Raw genomic sequence first — 27,967 nt, 5'->3', positions numbered from 1 at the left:
CTTTGAATTAGTTTATTATTTAGTTGAGTCTGTTCCGTGTAAATAAGATTATTTTAATCCGTCTACATTTTTATATTGGCAGTGATTCAACAATAATCTTCCACACACTTAAACAACAGATAAGACTATAAATATGGTAATTTGCATATTGCATCCACATCTTCATGGCATCTCATACACCCGAAAATATTATGAGAATATTATGTGTATACACTTGCTCAATTTTTTAAACACTTTGTTGACATGAGATTAATAAGTCGGAGAGCTAATACGCAATTTTGACTGATAATGCACGAGCATGCTATTCCACCCACAAACTATACTACTAGCTTTGCTTATCACCTTCCAGCCAGCATTAGACCGGGAATATGAACAGTTTTTACGACTAATTTGGTTCATCTGCTGCTGTTTCGACACCACTGCAAATCCATGTAGCAGTCAAGTTTATATTAGCCAAGAATGTATTACAAGTCGACTAATAAGTATGCATATGCGTGAGATTTATTTACTTTGCTATTGGCGAGTGCATTATAAATAATATGGACGATTTTCATTCTATTATTTTCTACAGCTCGACTAACAGCGTCTTTTAGCAGGAACGAAGAAGAGCTTTTATTAATAATTATGATGCTATATACATAATTATACAGATAGACATAGTTCCACTCCATGAATCATTCATACTTTTGCAAAAACTAAAGCTCCCAATCTCATTGTTTCCTGTTCCATTGCGTCTCTCTTCCTACCACCCACGGCCACTCTTCATTTTCAGAAATACGCAATTTAAAAATATGCAAAAAATCATAAGTAATACTTCATTCATATTTAGCAGTAAGTCTGCATGGTAAATATATCTGTAATATTCGTGTATCGTGTATGGAGCTCTATATACACAAATAACATGTAATGAAATGAAGTTAGTTACACGTATTAGAAGCACAAGAGTGTTTACGTGGTATTTACAAAGCATATTCCAAATGTGAGTGGGGCAGATTCAGTGTTAGCTCGATCCCTCTCTCACTTCTCGCTCTCAGTCAACTTCCAACGCTCAATCTGACATCATCGCCGTCGCACTTCTGCTACAGAAATTGTTTCACATTTCTCTTCTTCCAGTTCAACTTAACAATTGGAAGACGTAGAACATCATCTTTGATCTAGATACATTATCGCCAAGTGGCTTCTGAAATTGTGAAGGTGTTACGAAAAAATAGAGCCAAGAGTCTCACGACAACGTACAATTCAAAGCAAACTTTAGTTGATAGTTTATCGTGCATATATAGAGTTTGGAGACACGTGGAAAATCATTGACTGTCCTAATAATCCTATATTCAGGGCAAGAAGAGTCTCTTTATTATTCAGTCTACATCGCAATCAATTGGAATTTCCAACCAGCTCGCTCCGAATAACATTTTGTTAGAGTGCTTGAAAGAGAGAAGGATACTTTTTGTGTGCTTCTTATGACAAGTTGAATATTTTGAGTATTTCACTCCTTCCGAAGAAATCGAGCAATCTGGAGGTATCAATTGCAAAGGTAAGAGGAACATTTATTATTCTTAGTAAATAGAATAATTTATCCAGACCGTGGAGGAGCTTTCTGGTAGCTCAGGTAGGATGTAAGTTGTAGGATGTGAACTCACGGTCAAACACAAATACGCAAAAGATCTCGTTTCTGGGAAAATTAGTAATCCACATCTTTAATGAGTAATAGTCCAACAATGTTGGGAATGGTTCAGGTAGTTTTTGTCGTCTCATCTCAATCAGCCTCTTTCGTACTAATAAATAGGGTTGCATATATTTATACATACGTATAACATTCCTCATGTAGTAAGATGGCCAGACTTAAGATTCTTTCTAGGATGAGATGAGACACTGTCTTTGGCATGTCAAACTTTCAATTAGTTTTGTGTCAGTCGTCATAATTGGTCACATGGGTTTTGTTCTGGTTAGTCATTATACTTTGTAATCAAATTATCAAATCAGTCATACATAGTGGTACATACATATGCAGTGGTGACTTATTGAAATAGTTACTTTTGTCTCATTGACTAGTCATCCAGGATTATCGCTCCAACTCGGTCTAACGGTCATAAATTATTGACTTTAGACTAAACACTATGCTATTTCGCACTGCATAAAAACAATGCAATTTGTCAAAATCGCATACATATATTTAGGCAATATACGTGCAAGGATACATGCATGATGATTGTTGTAAACACTGTAAACTGTAAACGGGGGTGACTAAACTGCACGCGGAATACTTTGTTTTGCATCTTCAAGGCAAAGCGAAGCAGATAAGTGAGTCGTAGGCAAATTGAAGGTATGACTCATCCCTCAGCTTACCAAGTACGTACTACGTACACAATAGCTGATTGTTGCAAAATCTCTCATCCACCACCTCCACTAACGAAGGAAGGAAAGTTGTTCATTTTACAACATGCAGTAATTCAGCAACTTATGAAATTCATTTTGAGATATTTCCTCTGATAATAATCGGCATTTTCTCATATTATTATCAGTATGAAGGCTTTGCATTAAGCTCGTGTCCGTGCACAGGAATTGTGAATTATGCTGACCTTCAGAATATATTGCTGAAATGGCGAGACAATTCCTCCTTATTAAAATGCGATGATACATTTTCAGCATTTATTGTTTCACAATAAATATTTATTTGGAAATGCAAATCACTCGCAATCAGTGCTCGGTGGAGACATTATACGAGTAGTGCAATTATAATTAGAGGGATGAGTGTATTATCTGCATCATATTTTTTATATATTACACATTAAACATAATTTAACTTTGGTTCTTAATATGCAGTGGCAATTGCACTAGAATTCAGTGGTAAACAATTACGTTTAATTTGCAAACTTTTAGTCATCAGTCTCTTTGAATGACCTGAGTTTTGTGTGAAATGACGCTTCTTGCTTGTTTGTTGTTTGTGAATGATCATGATGCTATTCGACGGCTTTCCATTGCGTCAAAGTTACACGCCCAGCAAAGCCACTGCCTACATACGTACAATAATGGGATGCAGAAATGCAGTTAATGGCTCGTTGTGTCGTCAGCACAGCATTGTTTCTTTATAGTCTGGCAGTGCAGTTTTTATGTACATGGCATTTCCGATTGTAAGCGTTTGAACGTGGTAGTAAATAAATGTAATGGCGAATTTGCAACTTTGTGAAGTTAATTCTTTGAGATTACGCTAGCGAATAATGTATATTTGTTTTCATCGTTTTTTTACTACTTCTTTTAGCCTTACAAAATCTGTTATCCTGGACATTTTATTATTGAATTTTTTATCACCCCTGAATGAAATTGGAGAAACATGCATTGCTGTGTGATAATAAAAACTATCCAAGTTAGGCCAGTGTCATGCTGATATGATTCATATTCTGCAAAATACTGCAGAGCGGAGGGTTTGTATGCGGTGATCCTGTCATATCAAATCCGATGATGATAATCAAAAGTGACGAAATTAGGTTACGCGAGGCAAATTTTATCATTTTGAAGTTAATGTAGCTCTTTTAGCTAAGTGTGTGGCGTCGTTACGTTGCTAGCAACTTGCCAACGTCATTTGCCAGTGATAAAAACAAAAACAGCTTTCGAACTTGTCCTCGCAAGAGTGAGCCCTTAAGTGGAGTGCAAATATTAAACTTTACACCCATTTTTGCGTCGCAGAAAACGGGGTTATGCTCTTCGGCTGCCTTGTGGGTTACATAAGTGGCAGGTAAATAGGTAGGTGGACGATGCGTGCTTTTTGTTCGTGATACTTCCAGACGATGCGATGTCGGCTTGCGTGAGTAAGTTAGCTGTTAGCTCGACCGGGTGGATGGTTCTGTTTCGTAAACAAAAACATACCTAGCCTCGCAAAATCACAGCACTTTTGCTCACATCGCATAATAAAACGTGACATGGGGCATGGGTTAGTTAGGTTAGCTGCGTTGCATGTTGGCAAGCATGAGTCATCCTTATCATCCGTAGTAGAGTAGCAGTTGTGGTGGCTGAAAGGAAAAAAGATCTAATGGCTGGTGAATTATACAGCAAAAACTTTTCTGGGACGCAGTAACTTTCCAGTCCAAATAAACGTTCATTCATGTTGCTAAATTCAGGACAAAAAACACAATGTAGCCTCCAGTAAAGATCATCCCTGTGTGTAACACGGTGGATGTTGGATGTATGTACGTGTGTTAATGTCGTATTTGAAATTTCTATTCACGACTTGCTCTGTATCAATCCCATTTGATGTCGTCGTTTGATCATTCATTTACCTTGCGTTGGTTGAATCAACCTTGGTTTTCATTCACAGTGTATGATCCATTCATCATATACAACAGAGTTGTCATTCGAGCCGGAGTTGGCGTTTTGTCTGCACATTATTATTCTCTGGCCATGGTGGCAAAAAGCAGCTTACGTAGAGTGACCTTATATATGCATCTGCACCATATTTGTAAGTATTTAAAAATGCCTGTGCGCAGATTAAATCTGCCAGTAAAATAAACACTGAATGTGTTTACGTATTCTAATTTGGCCAGATTTGGTAGAAGGATAGGTTCTCCTCCAGATTTTTGTATGTAGGAGTTGGGTTAGCTCGGATTGGTAACTACTTGCGTAAAATAAAAGCAGACGCAAATGTGGGATATTGCTCAACCTCGGGATTTTTGCATGATTTTAACAGGTTCTACATCCATGGTAGACCAAGATTCTTAGGATTAGTTCGTAGTGAGTAGTAGGGGAAATAACGGCCACAATTTAATCATCATTATTAACCACAATATTTAACATTGGTCACAACTTGTTACAAGCACCGTGATATTGTGCCGTGTGTTGAGGATGAGTTACGTGATATGCATGCATTGGTCTACTCACAATACTCACTCGCATGAGTGATTGAAATATTTTTCTCATGGGAACTATTTGGTTCCCACTTGATCTGGTCGTCGAAGCAATTAAAATGGCAGTATTAGTCATATCCTGCTCCTGGTTATGCATGCACGTCTTGACCATTATCATCATGTCACTCTCTCCCGCATGCCATAGCGCCCAGTAATTAACATATTATATAAACTATAACTAATGTCATTATATGGTGCATTGGATTTGACTTCTGCATTGTTTTCTGGACTGTTTGATTTGTTGGCTAAAATAATTGGAGACACGAGGTTGGTTCTTCCATCCATGCAATTAAGGAAAGCCACAAATGTTATAAGTTACCATATCTAATCATCGATGAAATATCACATTTTCACACACACTGGATTTAAAAGTAAACTCGATATTTTGTTGGATGACTCATATGTTTAGCTCTGTTACGTAGTTGGGAATAAGTTGGCAATGAAATGAATGTTGGGTTATTTGCAAGTGGAAGACATTTGATTTTTGCGAGGTGTTAAATTACCCAAAACACATCTTCTGCCTGTCTGTAACAGATTTAGCTCCACTTAAAGTGCATACCAACCAAGTTATCTTTCTGCGTAGTGTGCTTCCTTACTTCAAAAGTTGGTAATTTCCTCTCTCTCTCTCTCAGGACTTTCACATGGGTTAAAAGTTTGGCACACTATTCGAGAAGGCCAAAGAAGGCGGTCCAAAAATAAATTTGAGTGTTTCCAAAAATACTTTTAAAACGGATCACTCACTATCCACACGGAGGCTCAACTGACTACATCGTCTTTTTTTTGCTTCTTAAATACATCTCGCATGCCTGTCTGTCTCACCCTCTCTCTCTCCTCGTCTTTTTACCAAGTAATTGACATGAACAGGGACGGCGGGCGGGTATTACTTGTGTGTTGTTGGCTTCCTTCCTTCGTAACAGACTGGTAATACTTCCTTCAGGTTTTTGGACTTCACCCTGAACTATTTCCCCCAATGTTGTAAGATAAATCTAATGAAATGAGTTTAGTCATAAGAACACCCCAAGCTCAGTTCTTCATTCATTCTTCAAGTGCATGCACATATCGTCTCCTTTGCTGGGTTTTATTCAGCAAGAAGAAGTCGGGGCTGACTTTCTTGAATCTAAGTCATGATCACACTCTAGAAGCTTTCCACGACGCATTGCATTTGATACTCAATACCAGGAGAGATTTCTCTCAAAGATGGGATCACAATAGTGGTCCGTACATTTATAGTGCTGCCTGCCACGCCACGAGCCACCCCATGAGCAATAAAATTAAATCCCTGAAGAAAGAATGAGAGAATGAAAATTTTGTAGATTTGATGGTAAGAAATTCCCCTCCTTGCCCTGTTTAAGAGAAAAAGGGAACAATTTATATGCATTTGCTCACCACCACCAGAGCCACTCCATTATTATTGTGGATAAGGGAGGAATGCTGTTGTGCTCAATAAGTGTGAAAAGCCAGAAAGTTGAATGTCAATACTTTTCAGTTTAGAAGAGATTTATGAGGTCTAAAATTGAATGGGTTTTGGGATTAAACAAGAAAAATTGCCACGGCATGAGAGCATAAATTACCAAAACGTGATAGATTTTGAGGATATCGTGTTCAGAGCCATTAGCCATCTATTATCCTGCCACCTCAATAATGCCACGAGGAGGAGGAGGATGGACGAACAGAACGAAATTTCAACTTTGCCATAACGAAAGTTTCGCAAGGAAAATATATGCAGTTTGTTCAATTCCAACAGTTTTGACGAAATTCAAATGAGGATTTTGTAAATATTTGGTTTTCCATCCAGATACCACTAGCCACGCAGAACTGATTAGTTTGCACACTTTCCCAAACATTTAGTTCACAATTGGTGGCGTTCTTTCTTGTGTTACTTTTGTAACTCAAACACACATGTCACTCATCTGGCCTGGATTATGGTGAGGGATAAATTGAATTGGACGATGAGTCATGAAAAACTGCTCCCTGATATCAAAATTGTAAACATGTGAGAAAATGGTTAATATTCAGTCTGGTGAATAAATCAATCAACTCATTTATTCATTCATGTTATGCTGTAATACAAAATCATGGTTTCTAAATTCGATCATGCACAAGGACTCCATCAGAAAAAAAACCTTCACAATTCAGAGCAGGAATAAATCACGGCAAATCTCATCGTCGAGTGTGTATCTGTTTTTACAACTTTATTTTCTTGACCTAAGATCTGGTTCACTTAATTCCTGTCTCATCCTCATTTGCAACATCAACAGTAAAAAACAGAGTCTGGTCAAGTCTTATTACTATCAAACTAACCCTTTTACCATTTTAATGCAGTATATGCTTGGAGTAACCTTGGCTTGAGGTTCGACTGAAAATTGTGTGCCTTCCACAACTAAAACGAGTTGCATTGCATACGCTCTTCCGCTCCATTACAATTCATTTCCTTGTGCGAGTTGCGCTTAGCCAACTTGTGCAATAATTTATTTACTTGGAGTTAATACATAGCAATGTCACTTCTTTTGACCTGCGAATAGCACAATGGCACACTCAATGAGTTTACATTCATGGTTGCTGCAAATATGGCATGCTTATTGATACTTTATTTATGTGTACATACTGGCCTTTGCTGAATCGTTGAGTAGTAGGTTTATCGAGCATTGTACGCGTCCTGCCTCATAAATAAGTCTTCAGGAAGTTTAACCGATTGTGTTATAGGAAAAGAGGAAGTCTGTAAATGGGCTGGGATTTTTTAACGGAAAGTTCATTCATGTTTGCTCATGCTCCAAACTAAATAAGCATATCGTATTATTATGTAGATTATGCATTGTACAGCCATTTAGCTATTTATGTTGCAATGAATTGTGGTGTCGTCGTCAACGCTGTGCGGCTATTGCATAAGGAAGGAACTCTTGCTTGATACCTTCACAAAATGGAAGGTCAACTGTGGTTTTTGTGCTCCATTCCATTGAATACATCGTCATTTTCTTAGAACCGGCTCGCCTTGTTTTAACATTTTTTTTTATTACTTATGTTAAAGAGGCATCTCCCATAATGGGACAATAGTGGTTTGCAGCAGCTGGTCAGTTATTTTCTAATCAAAGTTTGGTTGGGGTTTACAATATTCAAGCCGTGATGATAACTTTGTTGGCTAGATAAAAGATTCTCTCACTAGCACATCCATAATTTAAAATCAATTCTAAAGAAGGACGGAAATGATTTAATTAAATTATGAATAGGGCAAGAAAAATTACGATATGTTCCTCCTTTCAGTTCTTTCGTTGTAAGTATGTACATAAATAGCGGAGTGAAGATACATAAATCTTTTAAGGATGCGTCAAAGTGAACCCCTGAGAACACAAATGATCTCTTAAAATAAGTGTTGGAATCTAATTTAAACTCATCACTTGGCAAGAAAAAAACGAGTCAAAAGTGTTGCCGTCATTATTCAGGCATTTATTAGATCAAGAAGAGATGCTTTGAAAGAAAAACAGCTGTCTCAACTCAAAATGCTATTTCCGTTGTCTCACGAGATTCTCACAAGAACCAAGAATTTAGAAATATTTTTGGCTTCGGATCAACCCTGTGTGGGAAAGCCATCATATATTTTGTACATAATAGACTTAGCGTTTGACATGAAATTTCGTCTACACAACAGCATGAGTTTTTTTCTAATTTGTGTTCATGGAAGTGTTGGCAAAATTGTTAATGACTTGGTGCATGTTCCCGTAGCATTTTGTAACAAAGCCAATTGATTTACGGGGATGGGTACAAATAGGCTGAAAGAGAAGCAATTAATGAGTGTGGCAAAGGCTACAAATAATCTGGAGAAGAATTGTGCTCCTGTCGTTAATTGCCCTCGTTGCAATGGCCGCCCTTTTGTTAAATGCTTTCGAGACAAAAGGAAATCTCGGCATGGTTTCGATATCTTTGGGCGCAGTGGAAGCGAGTGTGTGGAGGAGTGACAGGCTAATGCCGGGTGGCATAGTCGTCGGTTTCTCCTATTACATTTAATCTCTTATATATAATTTGATTTATTGGCAAGTTCCATTTGAGAGAGGCTGGGGGAAAGGTCGATTGGGTTAGGCCGCTCCATTAGGAAAGGTTTTTGGGCGATTTTATTTTTAGCACTTGAAGCTTTGACTTTCCCATTCCAAGTAAATCATTCTTTTTATGTGCACTCGCTTCACGGCTTGGTTGACGATGAGTAATCGAGAGGGAAAATATTGAGTCCGGCTTCGGGTAGTTGTACACGAATCGGAGTCAAGGTTGAAACACGGAAGAAGTCATTACCACCAAAGAACGTTGTTAGTAATCTCTCTCGGCTACACACAAAAGCTTGTTATTCACTTTGGAGAAAGAGAATTGGGGAGAGATTCTCAATTACCTCTTATCCGGCGTATTGTACGTGAGATGGTTTTTGGTTCCTTTCTCCCATTACATTGCGTCGTGTGTAGTTATGATATGGCAGCTGCAGTCATCATCATTATACATAAATCTATTTCGTCTGATGATCCATTGCTGGAATCCTGTTCATTGTACTAACTCACTCAAACTCACCTCGACACAATCGAGTTAACTCGAGGAGTAAATAATAATTGCGAAAAGGCTTAATAGCACAATGAGCTGATATGCATGTGTGGGACGAAGACGAGAAGAAGAGTTGGTTACACCGCATGAAAGGATTAGATCATCTCCTCCTGCCAAGATCTGGTATGATACAGATACATGGACGCCAAACACACCCAGCAGAATTTTTAGCATGCCATTCAACTTTCAAACCTTGAAATGGTAAAGAAACACCACCAACCCAACGAAGGAGGAGTCCGTTAACCCAGTATTAAGTTTTAATACCGTACTGAATCCGTGTTACCATAAATAATTAAGCATGTCATCATCATCACTGGCTCTATAGGTCATATAAATGTGTCGTTGACAAGTTGTAAATCCCTGCACTCGATCCGCAGGGTCTCTACAACATCTACTAATACCTTTCTATCGCTCTATCTGGAAGGAAATACTTATTTTGACGCTCGTCATTCCATTTCGTATAATTTGTTGCAGAAGTCTTGTTGGTTGAGATTGAAGAGTTGATGATGATGACGAATGTTTGCTCTCTCTCTCTTTTCCCTTCAGCTAGCTAATGCCAATTTCTGTACTCATGATATAAGGAAAACTCAAGGGTTGGATTTATCAGTAGACAGTTTGGAGCTTGAGTTTGAGAGTGGATGAGATCATTTTCTGTGAATATACATCATCACCACCACCACCACTACCACCAACAAAGGCGAAACACATAATATGTATTAGAAGCCCATGAACCAGATAACAACCAGGCAGCAGCAGAGTATGAATTTGGGGTGAAAGTTGTCTGAGGGGAAAACTTCACTTCTTCTGAATGACGGACAGGTCTCGAAAAGCAAACGCACAAAAGAGGGCAATTCACAACAGTCACCAAATCACAATTGAGAAATGGAAATATCGAAATTCGGCAGCGACATGTGCGTTCGTTCGTTCGTGTATTTCAGTCATCGGGACTCATTGTCATTGTCATTGAGGAGAAAAAGTGAATGAGCACTCCACATCAATACAATGAGGATGTTTATGACTCAGTCACATTCTGTTTTTTATACTTGGTTGGTTGGTGGTCTTGGTAGTGGTGAAAATAGAGGAGGATCGATTCACTCTCTCTCTTGCCAGGCAGATTAAAACCCGGGTTGTGCTGAGGTGAATCATCATTATCCTGTCGTATCATACATAATAATCTAAAAGAGCTGCTGCTGGGGGAAGCAGGGTATCTTCTCTTGGTTCCCATTGAATTTTCACTCCCGAATGCTAATGATAATGCATGCACACACACAAATAACAAACTTGTTGACCAACAATGGCATCATCATCATCATTATTCTCATGGTCATGCTCTTTGGCTTGATACAACAGCCTCGTTGACTTTATCCTTAAAAAGCATGTTCAAATTTAGTGTTGTGGCATTGTCGTAAATTTAGACAATACGTGAAAATCACAGCCAACATCGATTTATGTACGTCCAACAAAAAAGTTTTTCCTTGTACGGGCATGATGGAAGCAAACGAGCCAAAATTAGAAGGAATGTGTGTATACGGAGAGATCTCAGGATATCTCGTTGTGCTCTGGCCGAGGGTGGGAGGAGGCGGAGAAGGGAGATTTCTGGATGTGTCACTATCCGATTTTGAGCCAAACTCTTTATACTTTATGTTGGTGGTGGGGGATGTCATTTCTTATCCGTTGTGTTACTCTGCGTGGCGTACAGTCTCGGTCTTTAGCCCAAGACTATGAGTGAAGATATCAACCAAGTTGATACGAGTCTTTCTTCCACGGTCGTCATTAGGCATCGCCACGGGTCATTGGAATAGATAAATCTTTGAACAAAGTGGAAAGCGAAAGTAATGGAAAAGGGTGAAGGAATGGATGGATAAATGACGCGGTTTCCTGATATGTTTGATTCTTACTTTGATCTCATTTATACGTAAAACAAGGTTTACTTTACCACTTGGATGGTTTTATGGATGTGATTTAGTTTGTTTGCTTAATATTCCAGAATTTCGTAATCCTGCCTTGTGTTTCATGACAGAATATTATACAACATTTTATTATGTTTCTGATCTCTTTGACTCGTGAGTACTGAATTCTAGGGCTCTAGGAAGTTTTATTTAGGAATATTTATAGATTCGTATAATGACTTTAATTAGTTAAGTCTGGAATATTTGCGCTGAATTTCGTTTAATTGGGCCGAGTTGGCGAGTTTCCGTGTGTGTGGGATGATGACGAGACAGTGCAAGATTGATTATGGAGCTATTTTCATTTTCTTAATTCCTTCTGGCATTAGGAATCACCATTAATTACATTCCTTCTCGGCTTTCTGTCGAGAAGAATATGTGCATGTGGTGATATTTTATGTGCAATGCTTTTCAGTGGAATGTGAAGCCAGCAGAATTTCTTGAGACCCACACGAATTCAAACACCTTCTCGTCCTTCTCATCTTGGTCGCATCAGAGTGAGAAGGATGAAAAAGGATTACGTGAGATTTTGTCATTGGAAATTAGCTGATTTTAAGTTCTGATCAGTTCAGCCCCTCTCTCAGTCTCTCTGTTCTTTGTTACCACCATATCGTCGGGTGTGGTGTGGCGGTGGTGGTGTGAGATTGGCTGCAATGTGCTTCACTTTTATGTGAAGATGAATCACTCTCCTCTTCTTCTCCATTGCTCTGTTTTGATCTCAATCCTCAATCTCAAGTCGAACGTCTGAACAAATAAGCCAAAGTTTACGACATTCAGCATCAGCTTAAGGATATTGCAAAACCATCAATATTTCAACAGCCTGGAACGAAAGTGAAGAGGTAGAAAGGAGCGAGCAACGTTTATTAACACCCTCTCGATATTTTGTGCTGAGAACAAATGGCGGACAAGTTTTACTAAATATGCATGCGGCATATTCATGATGGCCGTGCTGGTGTGGCGACAGTTGTGCTTTATGGTTCTCCTTGCCATCTCGACAAATACAGAATTCTGCTCAATTTTAAAGTTTAATAACTTCATAATCTACGTCGTCGACGCCTCCCTTGTGGACGTCACATGCAAACGGTCTCAATGTCCATGCAATATGCAGCACTTTCATTTCATTCGCCTTGTTTGCTCTCCTTCAACATATTTCCGCAGCTCCCCCAAAATTATTAGTCATCCTGCAAAGACGAATTTCTTGTCCGTCCCCTCCTTTCTTCCCCCACCAGACTATATACTTACTTACTTGTTAGTTTGGGGAATAGGGCGCAGTAGTTCTAACCAGGAGGGCAATTCCTTGGTTGGCTCCTCCAGGTTTGTTCGCTTGTCAAGTGTGTTGTACATATTTCCCTGAAATCAAAATCAGGAGGAGAGGGTGCTCCTACCACCCCTGACAGGGTTCCTTCCTCCTTTCTTCAATTATGATCATGAGGGGCCAAGAAGAAAAAGAAGCGATATTGCTCAAGAACTTCCCAAACCAAGCATTCGGATTTCATCACATGAAAAGGTCTTAATACTGTACTGTTCTCTGTCGTTACATATGTTGGTGTTGTTGATAGGCACCACTAAAGATGGCTTATTTCATGATATGTACATATGTACATATGTACATACATACGTACATAGCAGAAGGTGTGACTCATCATCGGTGAAGTTTTAGGAATATCCAATATCCAATTCTTGACCACCTTTAAGGTTTAGACATGCTAAAATTCCATCTCCAATTGCAGATATATGGATTAGAGCAAAAAATGATCACTTTCATCCAGGAAAATCCAGAGCCAGAATATTTTTTGCAACTTTATTGCACAAAGTCTGCCATGAATTTGCTAGTTTACAAGAATTAAATGTACGATGCACTTTTAACTGGCAATTATATACTTGTTACATATATAGTCCTGTTTCATGCTCATTTTGGCGATATGATTGATACTGCGATATGATAAGACCACAATAGGAATATATAATATGCACATGTATGACGTCCAAGAGACAAAAAACAATTTACAATGACACCACTGCAAAATTCACAGATTAGGAATAAGGCAATTCTATTTTGCATTTACGAAACCACTCCACTATGTATGCATTCTTGTACCAAGTTTATATTTGCAAGTGCAGACGTGGTTGTGGATGGTAGAGGGCAATCCTACAAGTTTTTTGTCAAACTTTTGCGTCTACAATTACTACTTGGAAATATGAGCCTATGCATGAGATAAACGCGCAGTATGCAAAGTGCATGATGTAATGCACAATCAAATAATGATTACCTCAACATAAAAATTCTTACCCTTCGCCCTAAAAATGTAGAATTTGGCGAATGAGACTAAATTATTGTGTTTTTTTCAGATTACATCACCACCACCACATCTGAAAATGTCTGGCCCGGTGGAAACAGAATTTCCTTCAGATTTCCGTCGTGAAAAGCTGCGTCTCACCTTACATCGGAGCATCAGTGAACCTGAAGATCTCAAAGACCGAGTCAAGTCCATAACTGCAGATGAACTGGCTCGAAAGATAAGGACAAGCAACACGAGAACAGGAGGACAGAACCGTCAACCTTATCTCCTTCTCGACTGCAGAGGTTATCTCTGTTACTCAGAGAGTCATATTTTAGGTTCTGTCCACATTGCTTGCACAGACAGATTTAACAGGAAGCGCGTTCAGAATTCTGGCTCTGTTCTGGACCTTGTGAGCACCAACAACATCCGACGAGGTGGTGGGGGCAACAAGGCCTCGCACCACGGCAAGTGGAGGGACGTCATCATCTATGACGACGGAACCACCGATCTTACTGTCGACGCTGGGTGGCAAACTCCCATCTCATTCGTCTTGATGCACCTCCTTCAAGAAAATAGGCAACCCATTTTCCTAAAAGGTAATTTAAACTTTCACTCTTCTACTCATCAAATTATAATATATGACTTAGCATACAATGTGCAGTAATAGAATAGGGAAGCATATGAAAATTTTACATTGCATTAATTACTGCAGATGAGATACTCATAGCTTGCTTGGATTTGACTATAAAAACTCTATGAACTAGCCTGCAAAGACATTGTCCTTCAGTTTTCTTCATTTGATCAACATCGTAGCAATCCATGATTTACTATTCATCAGTAATGAGTAAATGAATAAATGTACGGCTCAATGAACCATTGGTGTCTTCATTAGCCCCGGATTGTTTACACAGATATTTATATAACTAGACATCAATAAGTACATCTTTCAGTGGATTTTTCCATCGTAATATTATTTATTACTCGGGGAGAGAACCATCCAACTCATGCATATGTTCACGTATTTAGAAGTATGTATGTATATCCGTGTCTGGGAAAATGATGGTCTTTTTATCCTGACGCAGACAAGGTTTGATCAATTGGGCAAATATAATATTCTTTCAATAACAACAATGTTTATCTTGAACTACAAAATTCTCAAAATTCAATAAATGTGGGCTCAGACTCAAGTCTCGCATTATATTCAAGTTGTGAAAGATTCCTTTGAAGCAAACACATCTTGAGCCATGAGGATTATGCCACGAACCATAAGAAGAGCATTCATACATACATCCATGAAAGATGAATAAATAATACATGTATTTATAACAGAGGGCATTCGATCTCTGGCCTTGAAGTCATTTTTGGGGTCATGTTATTGGTTATGATTCGATCTTGACCCATCCAGGTTTAATTTCATCCGAGTGAAAATCTCAAGTTTATAAGGGGAATTGAGTACTTCAGGCTCCATTTGATTTCCTTGTTCTGCAGAGTTTATTTTTGCAAACGTTGGTGATGTACAAATACTTGAAACCTCAAGAGTTCCGTCGTAAATACAAAACTTTAAGCTTGTGCTTATTCGGAAAAGAAGATGCCTCCGTGGATCGATAAATAAAGTCTCAAATCGGAGTCTCTCTCGCTGTTCGCTCTTCTGCAAAAGAAAGTTGTCGTCGGGGAGGAGAGAGACTAGTTTTTATTTCCTCCACCATTATCCACGACCAACAAGAATTCAGATTGAGATGAAAATACTGCTGCGAAAGACACTTGACGTTGAAGGAGAAGACATTCACTGAATTCACTGCTCCCATAGTCATTTTAATGAAATATGTCAAGAATTTAAGGACATGAATGCGCAGAATTTCAAGAGGTTTCCTTCATCTCGTCCATCTTTTCAACAGATCTCCACTAGATTACTTTATCATCTTTCCTTTTACAGCAAGTTCCATTAAGCGAGGAAGGTAGTCACATAAAGATTTGTGACGGCGATGATCAAGACGAAGAAACCCTCGAATTCTCTCGTTTTCAGCATCATCCACTTTGTTCAAGCATCAGGATCTACCAGTTGGTGGTTCCGCCGGTGCTGACATATTGATGGACAGAAACAGGAAAGGTTTGAGATCTCAAAAGTAGAATGTAAGATGAGGATGACATACTGCGTACATGTCCCCAGTCGACAAAATCTATACCGCTGAGACGTATCACGTTATTGCACGTTTTGCTAAAAAGCATCCCATTATTTCCAACTCTGCAACATCCATTCTTTATTCACTTTTGTTGCATTCGTACTTCTAATAATTGGAGCAAAAATCTGTTCGAGAAATGCCAAGATTTTCACGTGTCTCCCACAAGAAGCACTTATCATAAAAGTGAAGTAGAGTAAGGAAAGGCACGAATCGTGATAAAACCAGCGAGGCGAGGCGGAGGCGGGCGTATCTTATAAGCCTCGTATAAACCTCTTATCTTGAGAGAGGAGGAGGAGGAGGAGAAGACATGCCAAAAGTAACCACCGCTGACTGGTATCTCCAAGACCAGGTCGTAAATTTCGGGATTGGATTTCATTTCATTGCATCGCACTACATTTATTTTATTTTAAGAGAGAAGAGGTGATACTACTGGAGCAAGCAAGCCGTATGATAAAACGGAGGTAGAAGGGAAAAGCTGCTCCATTCATAAGTTTCAGGCCCAAGTTATATTAAGACGACGACGGCAGTTCTACACGACGACGACCACGGCGGCGGCTGCTGCTGTTGCCAAGAAGAGTTCATTCACAATTCAGCCAAGCATGCTCCACTAACCAGTCAGGCTTCCAGTAACTTTCCATTCATATCTTGGATTCATCAGCAATTCTCCTTCGCACTCACGTTTTGTGCCACTTGGGCCAAAATTGAATTGAATTTATTCTCATTCTTGCCTGGTTCTTGGTAGAATTTGTTTTATTAGTCGTGAGGACGAAGAAGGAGAGGTGAGAATGGAGTGGGATTGTGTTCAGGCGTGCATGATAACGGGATCCAGCAGGATCAAACTTCATTAATTTAATTTCCTCTTGAACGAATCGGTTAGTTTAAATTCCGGAAAGTTGCCAATTAGAGGAGAACGCAATGTACAAAATTGTGGTGGGTCGCATAAAAAGAGAAATGAGTTGGGAATTGAAAGTTCTACATAGTCAGTTTGCAGGAATACTACGTACGTACATGGCAAAAAGCAAAAGTTCCAAGATAGATACATATATGTATGCATGTATATTTATCCGCACAGTATCAGCAGCACAGCCAGGGGCAAAGCAATAAAAGTCGAGCAGATAGGTCGTCCTCCTCACCCGCAGCAGAGGAAGGGAAGAGATAAAAAGTTGCAAATTTGAATTGGAGAAAGGATGATTTTGCGTGGGTTGAGGAGGAGGCGAGTGGTGTTGGAAGGAAATGAATGGAGAAAGTTGGGCAGCACAAGAGTTGCTGGGACGAAGAAGGAGAGAGAGAGAGAAAAGGATGAATGAACGCAAGTACGGGGTGGCTCGTTGGTGGTGTGGTCGTGATGTGTGGGTCGCTGATCTCCGAGCCAGCCCCGAACTGTCTACTTTCTCCATTGACCAACACTCACCTACTTCCAGGTTCTCACCTCACCCACTTTCTCTCCTTAGTCCTTGGGCTGAGGAGCTAACCACATACATAGGATTGACTGTTTTATACTTATGTATGGTATAAATAAATATCATGTGGTCAGTTACGAAATCAGAGACATTACACCAGCTAAATATTACATTTTACTATGCAGTTGTTGGTTTTATGGGTCACCACTGTACCGCATAAGTTGGCTTGGCCTAGTTTTCGAATCGATTCCTTTAAGTCTAGCAATGAGACTGATTTTCAAAATTTTCGTACTATGTAGCATGAGAACACTTTTCACAAATATTTGAATATATGTAAATCGCAAATTTATCGTAAATATATTTGGAATTTTTTGAATAGCAGGATTGGAATTTTGAGAACGTTTCTTAAAGTTTTGGTGTGAGACATGGTGAAGGGAATGGAGGAGGAGGCAACACCGCCTCCTCCTCCTCCACCACCAGAGATTCTAAAAAGCTTTACTTGGTAGCTCGAAGCATCATCTCATCAATCAATATAGCTCAGGAAGGAAAGTGATCGTGGGTGTAAATGCAGACATTGGTTCGGAGTCAAAGTCACTCACTCCTCAGCTCCACGTCGTCTCTCCTGCCGCTTGGTTTACTCTGGATGTCGATAACGTAATGCAATGCTCGGAGACCAATCCAATCCGATTTCTTCACTGGATTTGTTGGTCAGAGCCTGACACATTTTGTTCCATGTTTGTTGTGTGGCTTCTTTGAACACAAACTTTTTATCAGAGCGTGTGAGGAAAAGGAAGTGACATGACTGCACAATTACTTTCGGCTAATCTTTAAAACCAAACATACATTCAGTCCCACGAATGGATTTGAAACGGATGGATACAGCGAAACTTATCAGCTCTACAAAACACTGTTCAACCTCTTTCTCGCTCTTTTTGACGATACTTTGTCTAAGTTTGACATTCGTGAGAATCACTTTATCAATCCTCCGCATACGTGAAACATTGCCAAGAAGCAGCCGCATCCACCAGATGAAAAACCACACAATAAAGTTAGACTGCCTGGAGTCATGCTTCTTCTTATGTTGTACTTCCTTTTAGTGGGAGAGCATTAAGCGCTTTGCCAAGTCATGCTCGAGTTTGCATTTATGCTCATGTGCTTTCCCTGCCTGTTCAAATCAATCTGCAGTTCCATAAATTGCTCCTACTCTGTGCCAACTGCCAACTAACTGCCAAGCCTAGAATTGCAATTTTGCATGTTACAAAGAATTTTTGAAAAGTTGCATACTTTATTCATTCACATAGTTTCACTGCTCTACTTTCCTAAATTCCTACTCGCAAACATTTACTTCTTTCTTTCTCGAACAAATAAGAAATGAACAGATAAAAGTTGGTTTTCGTTTCACGGAGGCATAACGCAAACTTGCAGATTCTCAGATAAGGTTGTAATTTACAGTATATACAAAAACTGAAAGTTTGTTTAGAGTTTGTTCAGGATGCAAACTTTTCTTTCCTTTCTGGAAACGACTCATTTAGTTAGTTGGTGGATGGTGGTGGTAGGTTGTTTGGTTACCCTGAATATTGCTTGGTAGAATATTCTTGCTATTATTTAAGTCTCTGGAGAAAGTTGCAACCAAAACTCGTCTCTCCACCACACAACTCACCCGGCATCTCAGCAACCACTCTGATTTGCGTGGGTGGGTGGGTGGAAGTTGCAACGTACCAAATAAATGATACACATGTATCATGTAATCCATCCAGAAAGGAAAAGGATAGAGAGCAAAGATGTCAAAACTTAATGCACACACTGTCAGTCATCATATCAAATCTAAACGAGTAGATATTTACATATACATATTTCTCCTCAAATCATAATTATGAAATTTAATGTCTAGTTAAACATACCCATATATTTAATTTGGGTAGTGCTACACAACGTTATGATTATTACAAGTTGTTGCTGATTTTGTTAATTACCTATTCTCCCTGCGAAGGCGAATATGTATGTACTACTATTTCGCATGATAAATAAATTTTGTCTGAACGTCGTATATATATGTATGTACATAGATATTTATATAATGATATGCCGGATTGGTTGGTTGGTAATGATTATACGAGACGACGACGACGACGACGACTCGTATTTGCTAATGGTTATTCGGGGGGAGTAGAAACACACATGTACTACGAAAGGCATAATGTGCTTTCTCTCTTGCCTGGATCTTTCGTAATGATCATGGCTTTCGTCGTTCTTGGAGGCGTGGTATAAAGTACATACGAATGCAGTCCTCCTCCTCGTCCTCCTATCCTCCTCATTTTGTTTTATTAAATAACAATATGTTCAGAATTCTTCGTCCCACGCACACCTTCAGCTCTGCTGGATTAAACATGGTTGACTGGATTTATTACTTTCGCCCGAGATGGTTGCTGGTTGTGGATTATTTTCCCTTGTTTATCGCTTTTTCCTCCCAATTTTCACTCTTCTTCATTTATAATGCGAACCTTCGCTCAAGTGACTTTGTTCTGGAATGTTGTGGTCGCAGTGTGTGGGATCATAATCATTATAATGGATTGGGACGCCTATAATATCACGCCTAACGGGCGTACCGTGTAGAATTCGAATGCTTCAGGGCTGCATATACGTTACGAACGATTTAAGTGGTTGAACGTATAGATTTTTTGCAATCAATCTAAGCTACCCATTTAGAATTAGAAAATACCAGCTTTGGTATTTTGATAATAATTGCGAGCCTATTACACCGCTATTTGCCTTAACCTTTTACTAGCATTGTGACTGTAAAACACGCCAAGCGGATATTAAACAAGATTCGAGCTCAAATTGTGTTGTTGTACATGCTTAAAAGGAAAAAAATTGAATTGGAGAAAGGAGTTTAAGCAACGACAAGGACCACTAAAAATAGACCAAGACTTACGTTGGTCATATATTATTGCTCATTTCACTTTGTGTAGCAGGGAACGTGCTGGTTGAAAAGTGTAAAATCAGAAAATGAATCATTCCTCCCGTCACAAATACTGCACCTGAGCCTGAACTATTAAGAATGATTTAATAGCAGCAGCAACAACTCGTCCTACCCAAGTTGTGTCCATGAGCATGTAAAATTATACTAAATATGCGTATGGTCGAGAACGGCGACCCGGAGGACATGGGCGACGCCAAATTTAAATAAAGGAATTGGGTGTGATTTGATGTGATGGATAGTGGGAAAGGGAATTTATTTATGTAAGTTAGCCATGCATATATGTATTTATGCACGTACGTACGTATGTTGTGTGCAAGTTTCTTATGAAACAGTTTCAAAGGTGTAACCTTTCGAACGACGTTGACATTAGCCATTTTTCCAAGTATTAGCAACTTACAAAATTTGCAATTTTCATATTTCGTTCCATGTGTGACCAAGCAGTAGAGTAACCAAGCGCAAAGGTTGCATGGGGGATGGCATGTTGAGGTAAAAATTGGTTGATCGGTGCATGAATTACTGAACACAGAAAGAAACACAACAAAGTTATATTAAGTAAAACTGCGCCTTGTTCGCCCACCTCCGCAACTTTGGATTAGTGAATGCGTCTTTCTGTTTCGGGAGTGATTTGTCATTCTAGCACGGAATTTCATCAGCATGTTAATTTTAGCCCAGTTTCGACTAATTCCTGTGTTTGTCCTCTGCCTCACTTCTGCATGAGTAAGGACTATTCAAGTGACGCAAAGTGCCTCGAAAAGAGTGACTATACAATACCTGTCCATTCATATTCCATGGTGATATATGCACTTTATGCACGATGGGATTAGATGACTAATCAGATAGGCAACGATTTAGGAAACAAAGTGTATGTATAACTTGTATGGGACGGACGGAAGTAAGGGCAGCAGGTATGCATTTAAAATGAGCATATTTTAATGCTACCCCTTCCAACTTCCAGTAAAGACCCGGATGAGAAGTTCATTCAACAGTTGAGAATGATACGGGGTACCCTTCTTCTCCTATGGGAAAATTATTAGTCATCACCCAACGTTTGCACACTGGGGAAGTGATACTTTGCATGAGGTGTCGTAGGTTGTGGTATACATGGTATACATGTATGATACATATTTGCCCAATGCATTATGTGATGGAAACCATAAGACTTTATCCAACCAGCAGATGACAGATAAGAATAAGAGCAAGTCGGTGGGTATTGTGTGTTTATACAGGCAGATAAAGCAGGCATCCTTCCACCTCCCTTTCACAGATAGATAGCTGCTAAAAGCACGATGCAGATATGTCACGACGTTGTGTGGCAAGTAGTAACCGACATTACACAGAGGAAAAAAGGGTTAGTGTGATGATTAATCCACACGAATATGAAGTAACCCTTCTCTTTATGCGTAACGTACTTGCAATGTCATGCATGCAACTCTACATTTCCATGAACTCAGCTAAAAGGCCACCCCAGCTAAATAGCAACCGCATGTTGGATGGAAAGTACCTCGCTATTTCATTATTACTCAGTTAAACAGCATCATCGTCATCAGTATTATTTTGACCACTGTGTAGGCAACTGTCGTTGGCGGAAGTGGTTTTTGCACTCACTTATACCAACAGTAAACGCACGTTACAACAACTTTACATTTTCTGTTGATCAACAAACTTTTTGTGATAATCTTATTATTTGCATTGGCGAAATCTCTCTGGAAAAGATATTGCGTCGACAGTGACAGGCTTTAGGTGAATGATTGATTGAGTGAAACCTGAATAAATCCACTTTAGATGGTGGTTCAGTAGCAGTGCTTTGTTCCTTCGTTCACAAGTGATCTCACCAATTTCCTCGTTAATACTGCTGAGAGGGGGCCACCGAAAATCAGTTTCTGTGAAGTTGATCGGGTTTCGTCGTAACAAATTCTGGAGTGAAGTGTGTACAGATATGTAATTTGAGCTGCGTGAGTCACTAACAGCTCAGATACCTCTAAAGCCAAGGTAATGTAAAATTGCAGCTAATAGATAAGCAGTCGAATGGAATAATTCTCCTCTTTTCGTAATCAATTATTGAGTAATCTTATCCCAGAACTGGAGTCAGTCGTTGGATGTGGTGTCATGTCACACAATTGCTCAAACAGTGTTTCGGATAAATTATTGTCTTCTGTAATCGAAACCACTTCAGTCATTCAGCTTCATTTTCATTGGAAATGGTCTCAAAGAACATGTGTAGGCAAACTGGAAGGATCAGATTTGTGGGAGAAAGTAATTTATAAGCCCATAGGGTCCATTTATGCTCCGCTTACTCACCAGAGATGCGAGGGTTCATTTTGCAGACTAGATTTTCTGGTACACCCTTTTGGGCCATGAACTAATGCAATAAAGTTATCCAGGGGATAGGAAAATCTCCGGATTATGCTGTTTGTTGGTCAGAGTTTGACTTGAAATTCATTTAGTGACTCATTTACTAACTAAACGTGTAAAGAATTTGGCTCTCTCCTCTCAAATTCAATAAATTGTGGCTTTAACGAGGGAGAACCTGATGTGGTTGCTGCCTCTTTCCTAAAATCTGCAGGGGTACTTAAAGGCCAAATTTTGTTGATGAACCCCATATGCATTTTATGTGGGTGGATAACAACTTTGCTTTGAATTCCAATTTGTAATTAAGCCGGTGGTTGTGCGTCTGGTTTATGGCTGATCTATGTATCTGCACGTGTAATTAAATTTTAGCACCACATCTGCATTCTGCATCTGTTTCCCTGCTCTAAATTGAATCTTGCTAGTGGCAAAGGTAGTGTACATGTACGTACGTACATAGGTACATACAAGTTTATGCACATTAAGCTAGTGGTGGTGTCGGTGAGGATGGATCATAAAATGAAATTGAATTGCATATTCTGAAGTCTAGCGGCGTGACTCATCCTTCATCATCATCAGTAGAACGTATGAAACGGTATTCACTTTACCTCGGAGGTGTTACTTGTCATGTTGTTGTTGCTTATTAATAATTATAGCAAACATTCCGTCTGCTTGGTAATATGCATGGATTTACATCCACATATGTGCATACATATATGCAATTGGGCATACCGTATATATTCATTTAGATGGACTCCCTGTTCAGATTTAAACATCTATTCTCATGTACATAAATGGCGGCCCATTCTGAGAGTATGGGATTAATCACTATAAAATAGTTTCTAGGTTTTAGCCGGAAATATTTGTTTACAGCTCAATATTTATGTTCCTGAAACCAGTGTGACTGACTTACCACACTATTTTGTGTTCTGTGTTTCAACACAAAATTCTGTCAAATAAATATCCTTCGAAGAACAGTAGATGACTCAATTCATGACGAACAGTTAGTCGTCTATTCCCAGAATCTAGTTTAGAAATCATAGCCATAGCCTGTTTTGATGTGGGGTTGGAATAAAATCTCACTGCACAGATATCATAGAACTAGATAATCACACTTTTTGCACATGATTATTCATTCATTAGTAATTATATTTGTCTGTGCGTAATGATAACCGTTGTCTAATACTTTTTTTGCATTGTTTTTCTCTCAGGTGGTTTCAAAGAGTTCACTCGCTACTACAAAGGTAAGTCTCGTATTTTTATTTTTTTAATTCTCTATATTTCTGTCTAAATAAAATTTCTAAGTACAATTTTAAATACAATTTCAGACCTCTGCGACACTTGCAATCGCAAGGATCTCCACAGCCCAATGCCGACCTCAACAACGCCCCTGCTCTTCCCGGGACCCTTATCAGTCCTTCCGCCTCTTTCGCCCTCGGCCACCATGTCAACACCCAACTGTGTGGATAGATATGAAAACGAGCCACCCAGGTAAATATTACTCTCGTGACTGCTTTCTCCGTATAATTTCTGTTGCGAAATGTATTTTTGGATATAGCAAAAAGGCTGAAAAAAGCACTTGTATTACAACAATGACAACGAGATTGCTGAGCATAATTACGACTAAATATTTAGTAGAAATCTCCCAATTAACCCGTGAATTTGTACTTTTTTTAGTGAAGTCCTCCCATTTCTCTATGTTGGGAATGCCCGAGACTCGTCGAATCCAAATTTGTTGAAAGAGTTGGGAATCCGGTACATCCTTTCAGTCACCACACACACACCTCACCCTCACAGCTCGGGTGGTAACAGTCCCACGACGTCAACAGTTAATGAGCCAAAGTGTGATGTCACTACGACTACTGCTCCTCCTCCTCCTCCTTCTCCCTCCTCGAATGTACTTGCCACCGAATTCCGAACAAAATGGATCCCCGTGTCTGATAACCTTAGCGAAAACCTTGCCCCATACTTTGAAGACGCCTGCAGTTTCATTGGTAAGTTGGAAATTTAGTTGTCATGCTTTAGCACACATGTCGACAATGCCGAACTCGAATTCTAGAAATTTTGACTGCAACATGAATGCGCTAGGGATGAGTGTTTTTGAATGATATGATTCAGATTATTATTAACCCTGGTCTTATAGAGAAGATTTGTCTTCTTTGTGTGTGTCCCAACCTGCAGTTTGCTTTCACCCGCCCACACAATAGACGACTGAGAGTGAAAAGCACTGGGACTTTTTTTGTACTAATCTCTTATATTTAACCCTGCAGTCTACCAATTCTCGTTTTGTACCCACACAGACTTGAACTATCACCAACTTGTCTTGTCTCGCAACTTTCTCCACAAAAATAATTGAAATTGACCCGAGAAAGAAAGCTAAATTCACCATTGCCAAAATATTTGCTTCCAATGGCATTATGTAATATGTAGCTGAGCAGGGTGGACGGTTGTCCTCGTGACGTAACTTTTTTTTGCTGCCAGTCAAATGATACGAATCCCACCAAATTCTATTTCCCTTCCGACTTATTTATTCTACTTGCTATTTAATTTTAGTCACAGAAGTTGATACTCATTACTTATTTCTTATTGCAGAGGAAGCTCGCCAGAAGGGAGAAAAAATATTGATACACTGTCACGCCGGTATCTCCCGATCGCCCACAATCGCCATTGCCTACATCATGAAGCACATCAACTTGAGCACGCTAGAAGCCTATGCATTTGTTCAGAGAAATCGAAGAATAATTTCACCGGTAAGTTAAACTGTTCAACCTGAGGTATATTCGGGTCAATAGTAATCCATTTATGTACTTATTAAAAATGTAACAATTTTATTTGCTCTTCCAGAACCTCAACTTTATGGGACAGTTGGTCGAGTTTGAGTCCAAATTAAAGGGAACTGGTCACTCGGAAACGGAGTCATCCACAGAATCCTGCAGCTCTCTGGATAGCAGTGGGAGTCATGACTCTCTAAGCGTTTCTCCCATGATCATTGCTGACTAATAATGTGCACAAAAGACAAAAATCAGGAGAAATTAATCATCTGGGGCCAAGTCCATGAACAAATCTAAGCCCGTCGAGTCAGCTTCTAGTGAAGTACAGAGAAACGATAATCCAAATCAACCGTCATCGTCATCATCGCATCAGTCATCACCTTATTACACATGTGGACATATGGCCTGATCTGATTGTTTGAGCAATTTGGGCTATTAAAAATGGACTGAGTAACAGGGTTACCAATAATATCTTATTTATTTATTTAGCTAAAATAACGATAATCTTCTCCCCGTATCTGTATTTCTTATGACAAAGACGGCAGTTGTACATATTTTTTAGAATCCTCATTTCATATGTCAATTGATACCTATAAGAAAGTTATATATGCATTGTATACCGTATGTAGAGTATTACTATAACATAGAAATATCATTTTTACTTTATACGTAATCAGTATCATCATAAATCATCATTATCAAAATACAAATTGTTTACTCGTTAATGACTAATGAATTGAGATGTATAGTCAACAAACGGACACCACACGCATAAACTGTTACTTGAATAGACTGGAAATATCGTTTATATTATTACATAGACTTAAATATTGTCAACTAGTACATTGATTAGTGTGTATTACAGGCCTTCCGAAATGTGTTCGAACTTCTACATTGTCATTGCACTCTGTGGAACTTTATTGCAGTAATTGTGAGGTATCCGTATAAATCCATGTCAGTCAGTCAATTGAAAATAATCATGATTATCAACAAAACAATGAAGTTATGGCCATATAATGTTAAAAAAAATTCTGAAATTATGGTAAACGAATTTATGAGCTTGTTGCCATTCAGGTCAAACAGTAAAATTACAAAACATTAAAAAAAAGTCAATTATAAATATGTTATACTCCATTTGTTGTTTTTATTTACACATCATCGTAATTGCATGAATACTTTTGTACTTGTCCAGACATATGAAATAGTCGTTTTAACAACTGGTACGTTTTCATTTCACGTTGTACATCAGAATATGCACATGATATGCACATGATTGTATCTGTATGTACTCATCGTCCGCAACATACATGCAGAGACTGGTCAATCCCGGATTAAGGATTAGGGATTGAGATTAGGATTGGGGATTAATTAATCCTCAATCTCAATCTTTAATCCCAAGTTCTAAAATTTTAATCCTTAATCCCTAATCCCCAATCCCTCTGTCAACTTTAATCCTAAAGTGGGATTAGAATGGGATTAAAATGGGATTAAATTTACAATGACTGAAAAATCGAAAAGCCAAACTTCTCTTAAGATCGCTCCTTTTCCAAAATTGATTGCATTTCGTTCATTTTTTTCACATATTTAAAATACTACAAATCATTTTGCAAAACTACTCGTAACGTGGTATCCTCAATGCACAATGCAACATTGACGTGGGCTTATAAAGAAATGTCAGTGCTCTTCCAAAATCTGGTCAAAGTTTTTCGTTAAAAATAGTACCTAGAGTAAAATTAGCATCTTTCCCGTATATAATTTTTAGTGCAAAAAATATTTAATTGTTAAAAATTTTATTACTAAACGATCTAATTTTGCATGGGAAATGTTGTTAAAACATATTTCTTGTTCCAAAGTCCAGATTCATTTAATTAATTTAAAAATCTGTCATAATGAAATTTAATGCAAACAATTAATCCAGGACTAAATTAATTCCCAATCCCAGAAAACTACCCAAAATTTAATCCCATATTAATCCCAATCCCAGATTAAATTCAATCCCTAATCCTAATCCTTAATCCCAAAATTTGAAAATTAATCCTTAATCCTCAATCTCAATCCCAAGATTTTAAAATTTAATCCTCAATCTCAATCCTTAATCCCGATATCTTTAATCCGCCAGTCTCTGCATACATGATTGGAAGAATGGAAATCCAGCAAGTTGTTACGATGTATTTTTACTACACATTTATATTAGTCACCCAAAGTATTAAAAACGAGAGACGAGTTGAAGTTTGGCACTTCGAATGACTGGCTGGATAAGCAATCATTGAGTCATCTACATATCTCGACTGTGATGTACCTACGTGAAAGATGAGATGGGTGGAAGTGACCAAGTCAAGGCAAACATTACCAAAATAAGCGAACATTAAATAAGAACCGTTTAAATATTGATTGCATAAAAGACAGTTTTTGAAGAGACAATGCAGAATGTCCAGTAATTGTATATTGTCAAATATGTTGTCATATTGTAGGAAAAATAAATTCAACACGGCTGACCACACATCAGTAGTATACATACATACATATTTACATATTTACACATAATGATGACATGCATACTTATTCGTTCAAATATTAGCCGATATTAAAATA

General features: G+C 38.7%; 1 protein-coding gene across 1 annotated transcript; it reads left to right on the top strand.

Annotated features, from left to right (window-relative positions):
* Positions 1 to 1,027: 1,027 nt before the first annotated feature.
* On the top strand, positions 1,028 to 26,497 carry LOC110844529 (dual specificity protein phosphatase 10). The gene is made up of 7 exons (XM_022090749.2): positions 1,028 to 1,531; positions 13,766 to 14,294; positions 23,816 to 23,848; positions 23,933 to 24,095; positions 24,282 to 24,598; positions 25,197 to 25,354; positions 25,449 to 26,497. The coding sequence occupies exons 2-7, from the start codon at positions 13,793 to 13,795 to the stop codon at positions 25,602 to 25,604; spliced, it is 1,329 nt and encodes a 442-aa protein (XP_021946441.1). The 5' UTR covers positions 1,028 to 1,531; positions 13,766 to 13,792; the 3' UTR covers positions 25,605 to 26,497.
* Positions 26,498 to 27,967: the final 1,470 nt, after the last annotated feature.

This window comes from Folsomia candida, unplaced genomic scaffold (genome assembly GCF_002217175.1).
Source record: "Folsomia candida strain VU population unplaced genomic scaffold, ASM221717v1 Fcan01_Sc002, whole genome shotgun sequence".
In the NCBI taxonomy this organism is placed as follows: Eukaryota; Metazoa; Arthropoda; class Collembola; order Entomobryomorpha; family Isotomidae; genus Folsomia; species Folsomia candida.
Note: the sequence above shows the minus strand (reverse complement) of the source record. Positions and strands in the feature narration are given on the sequence as shown.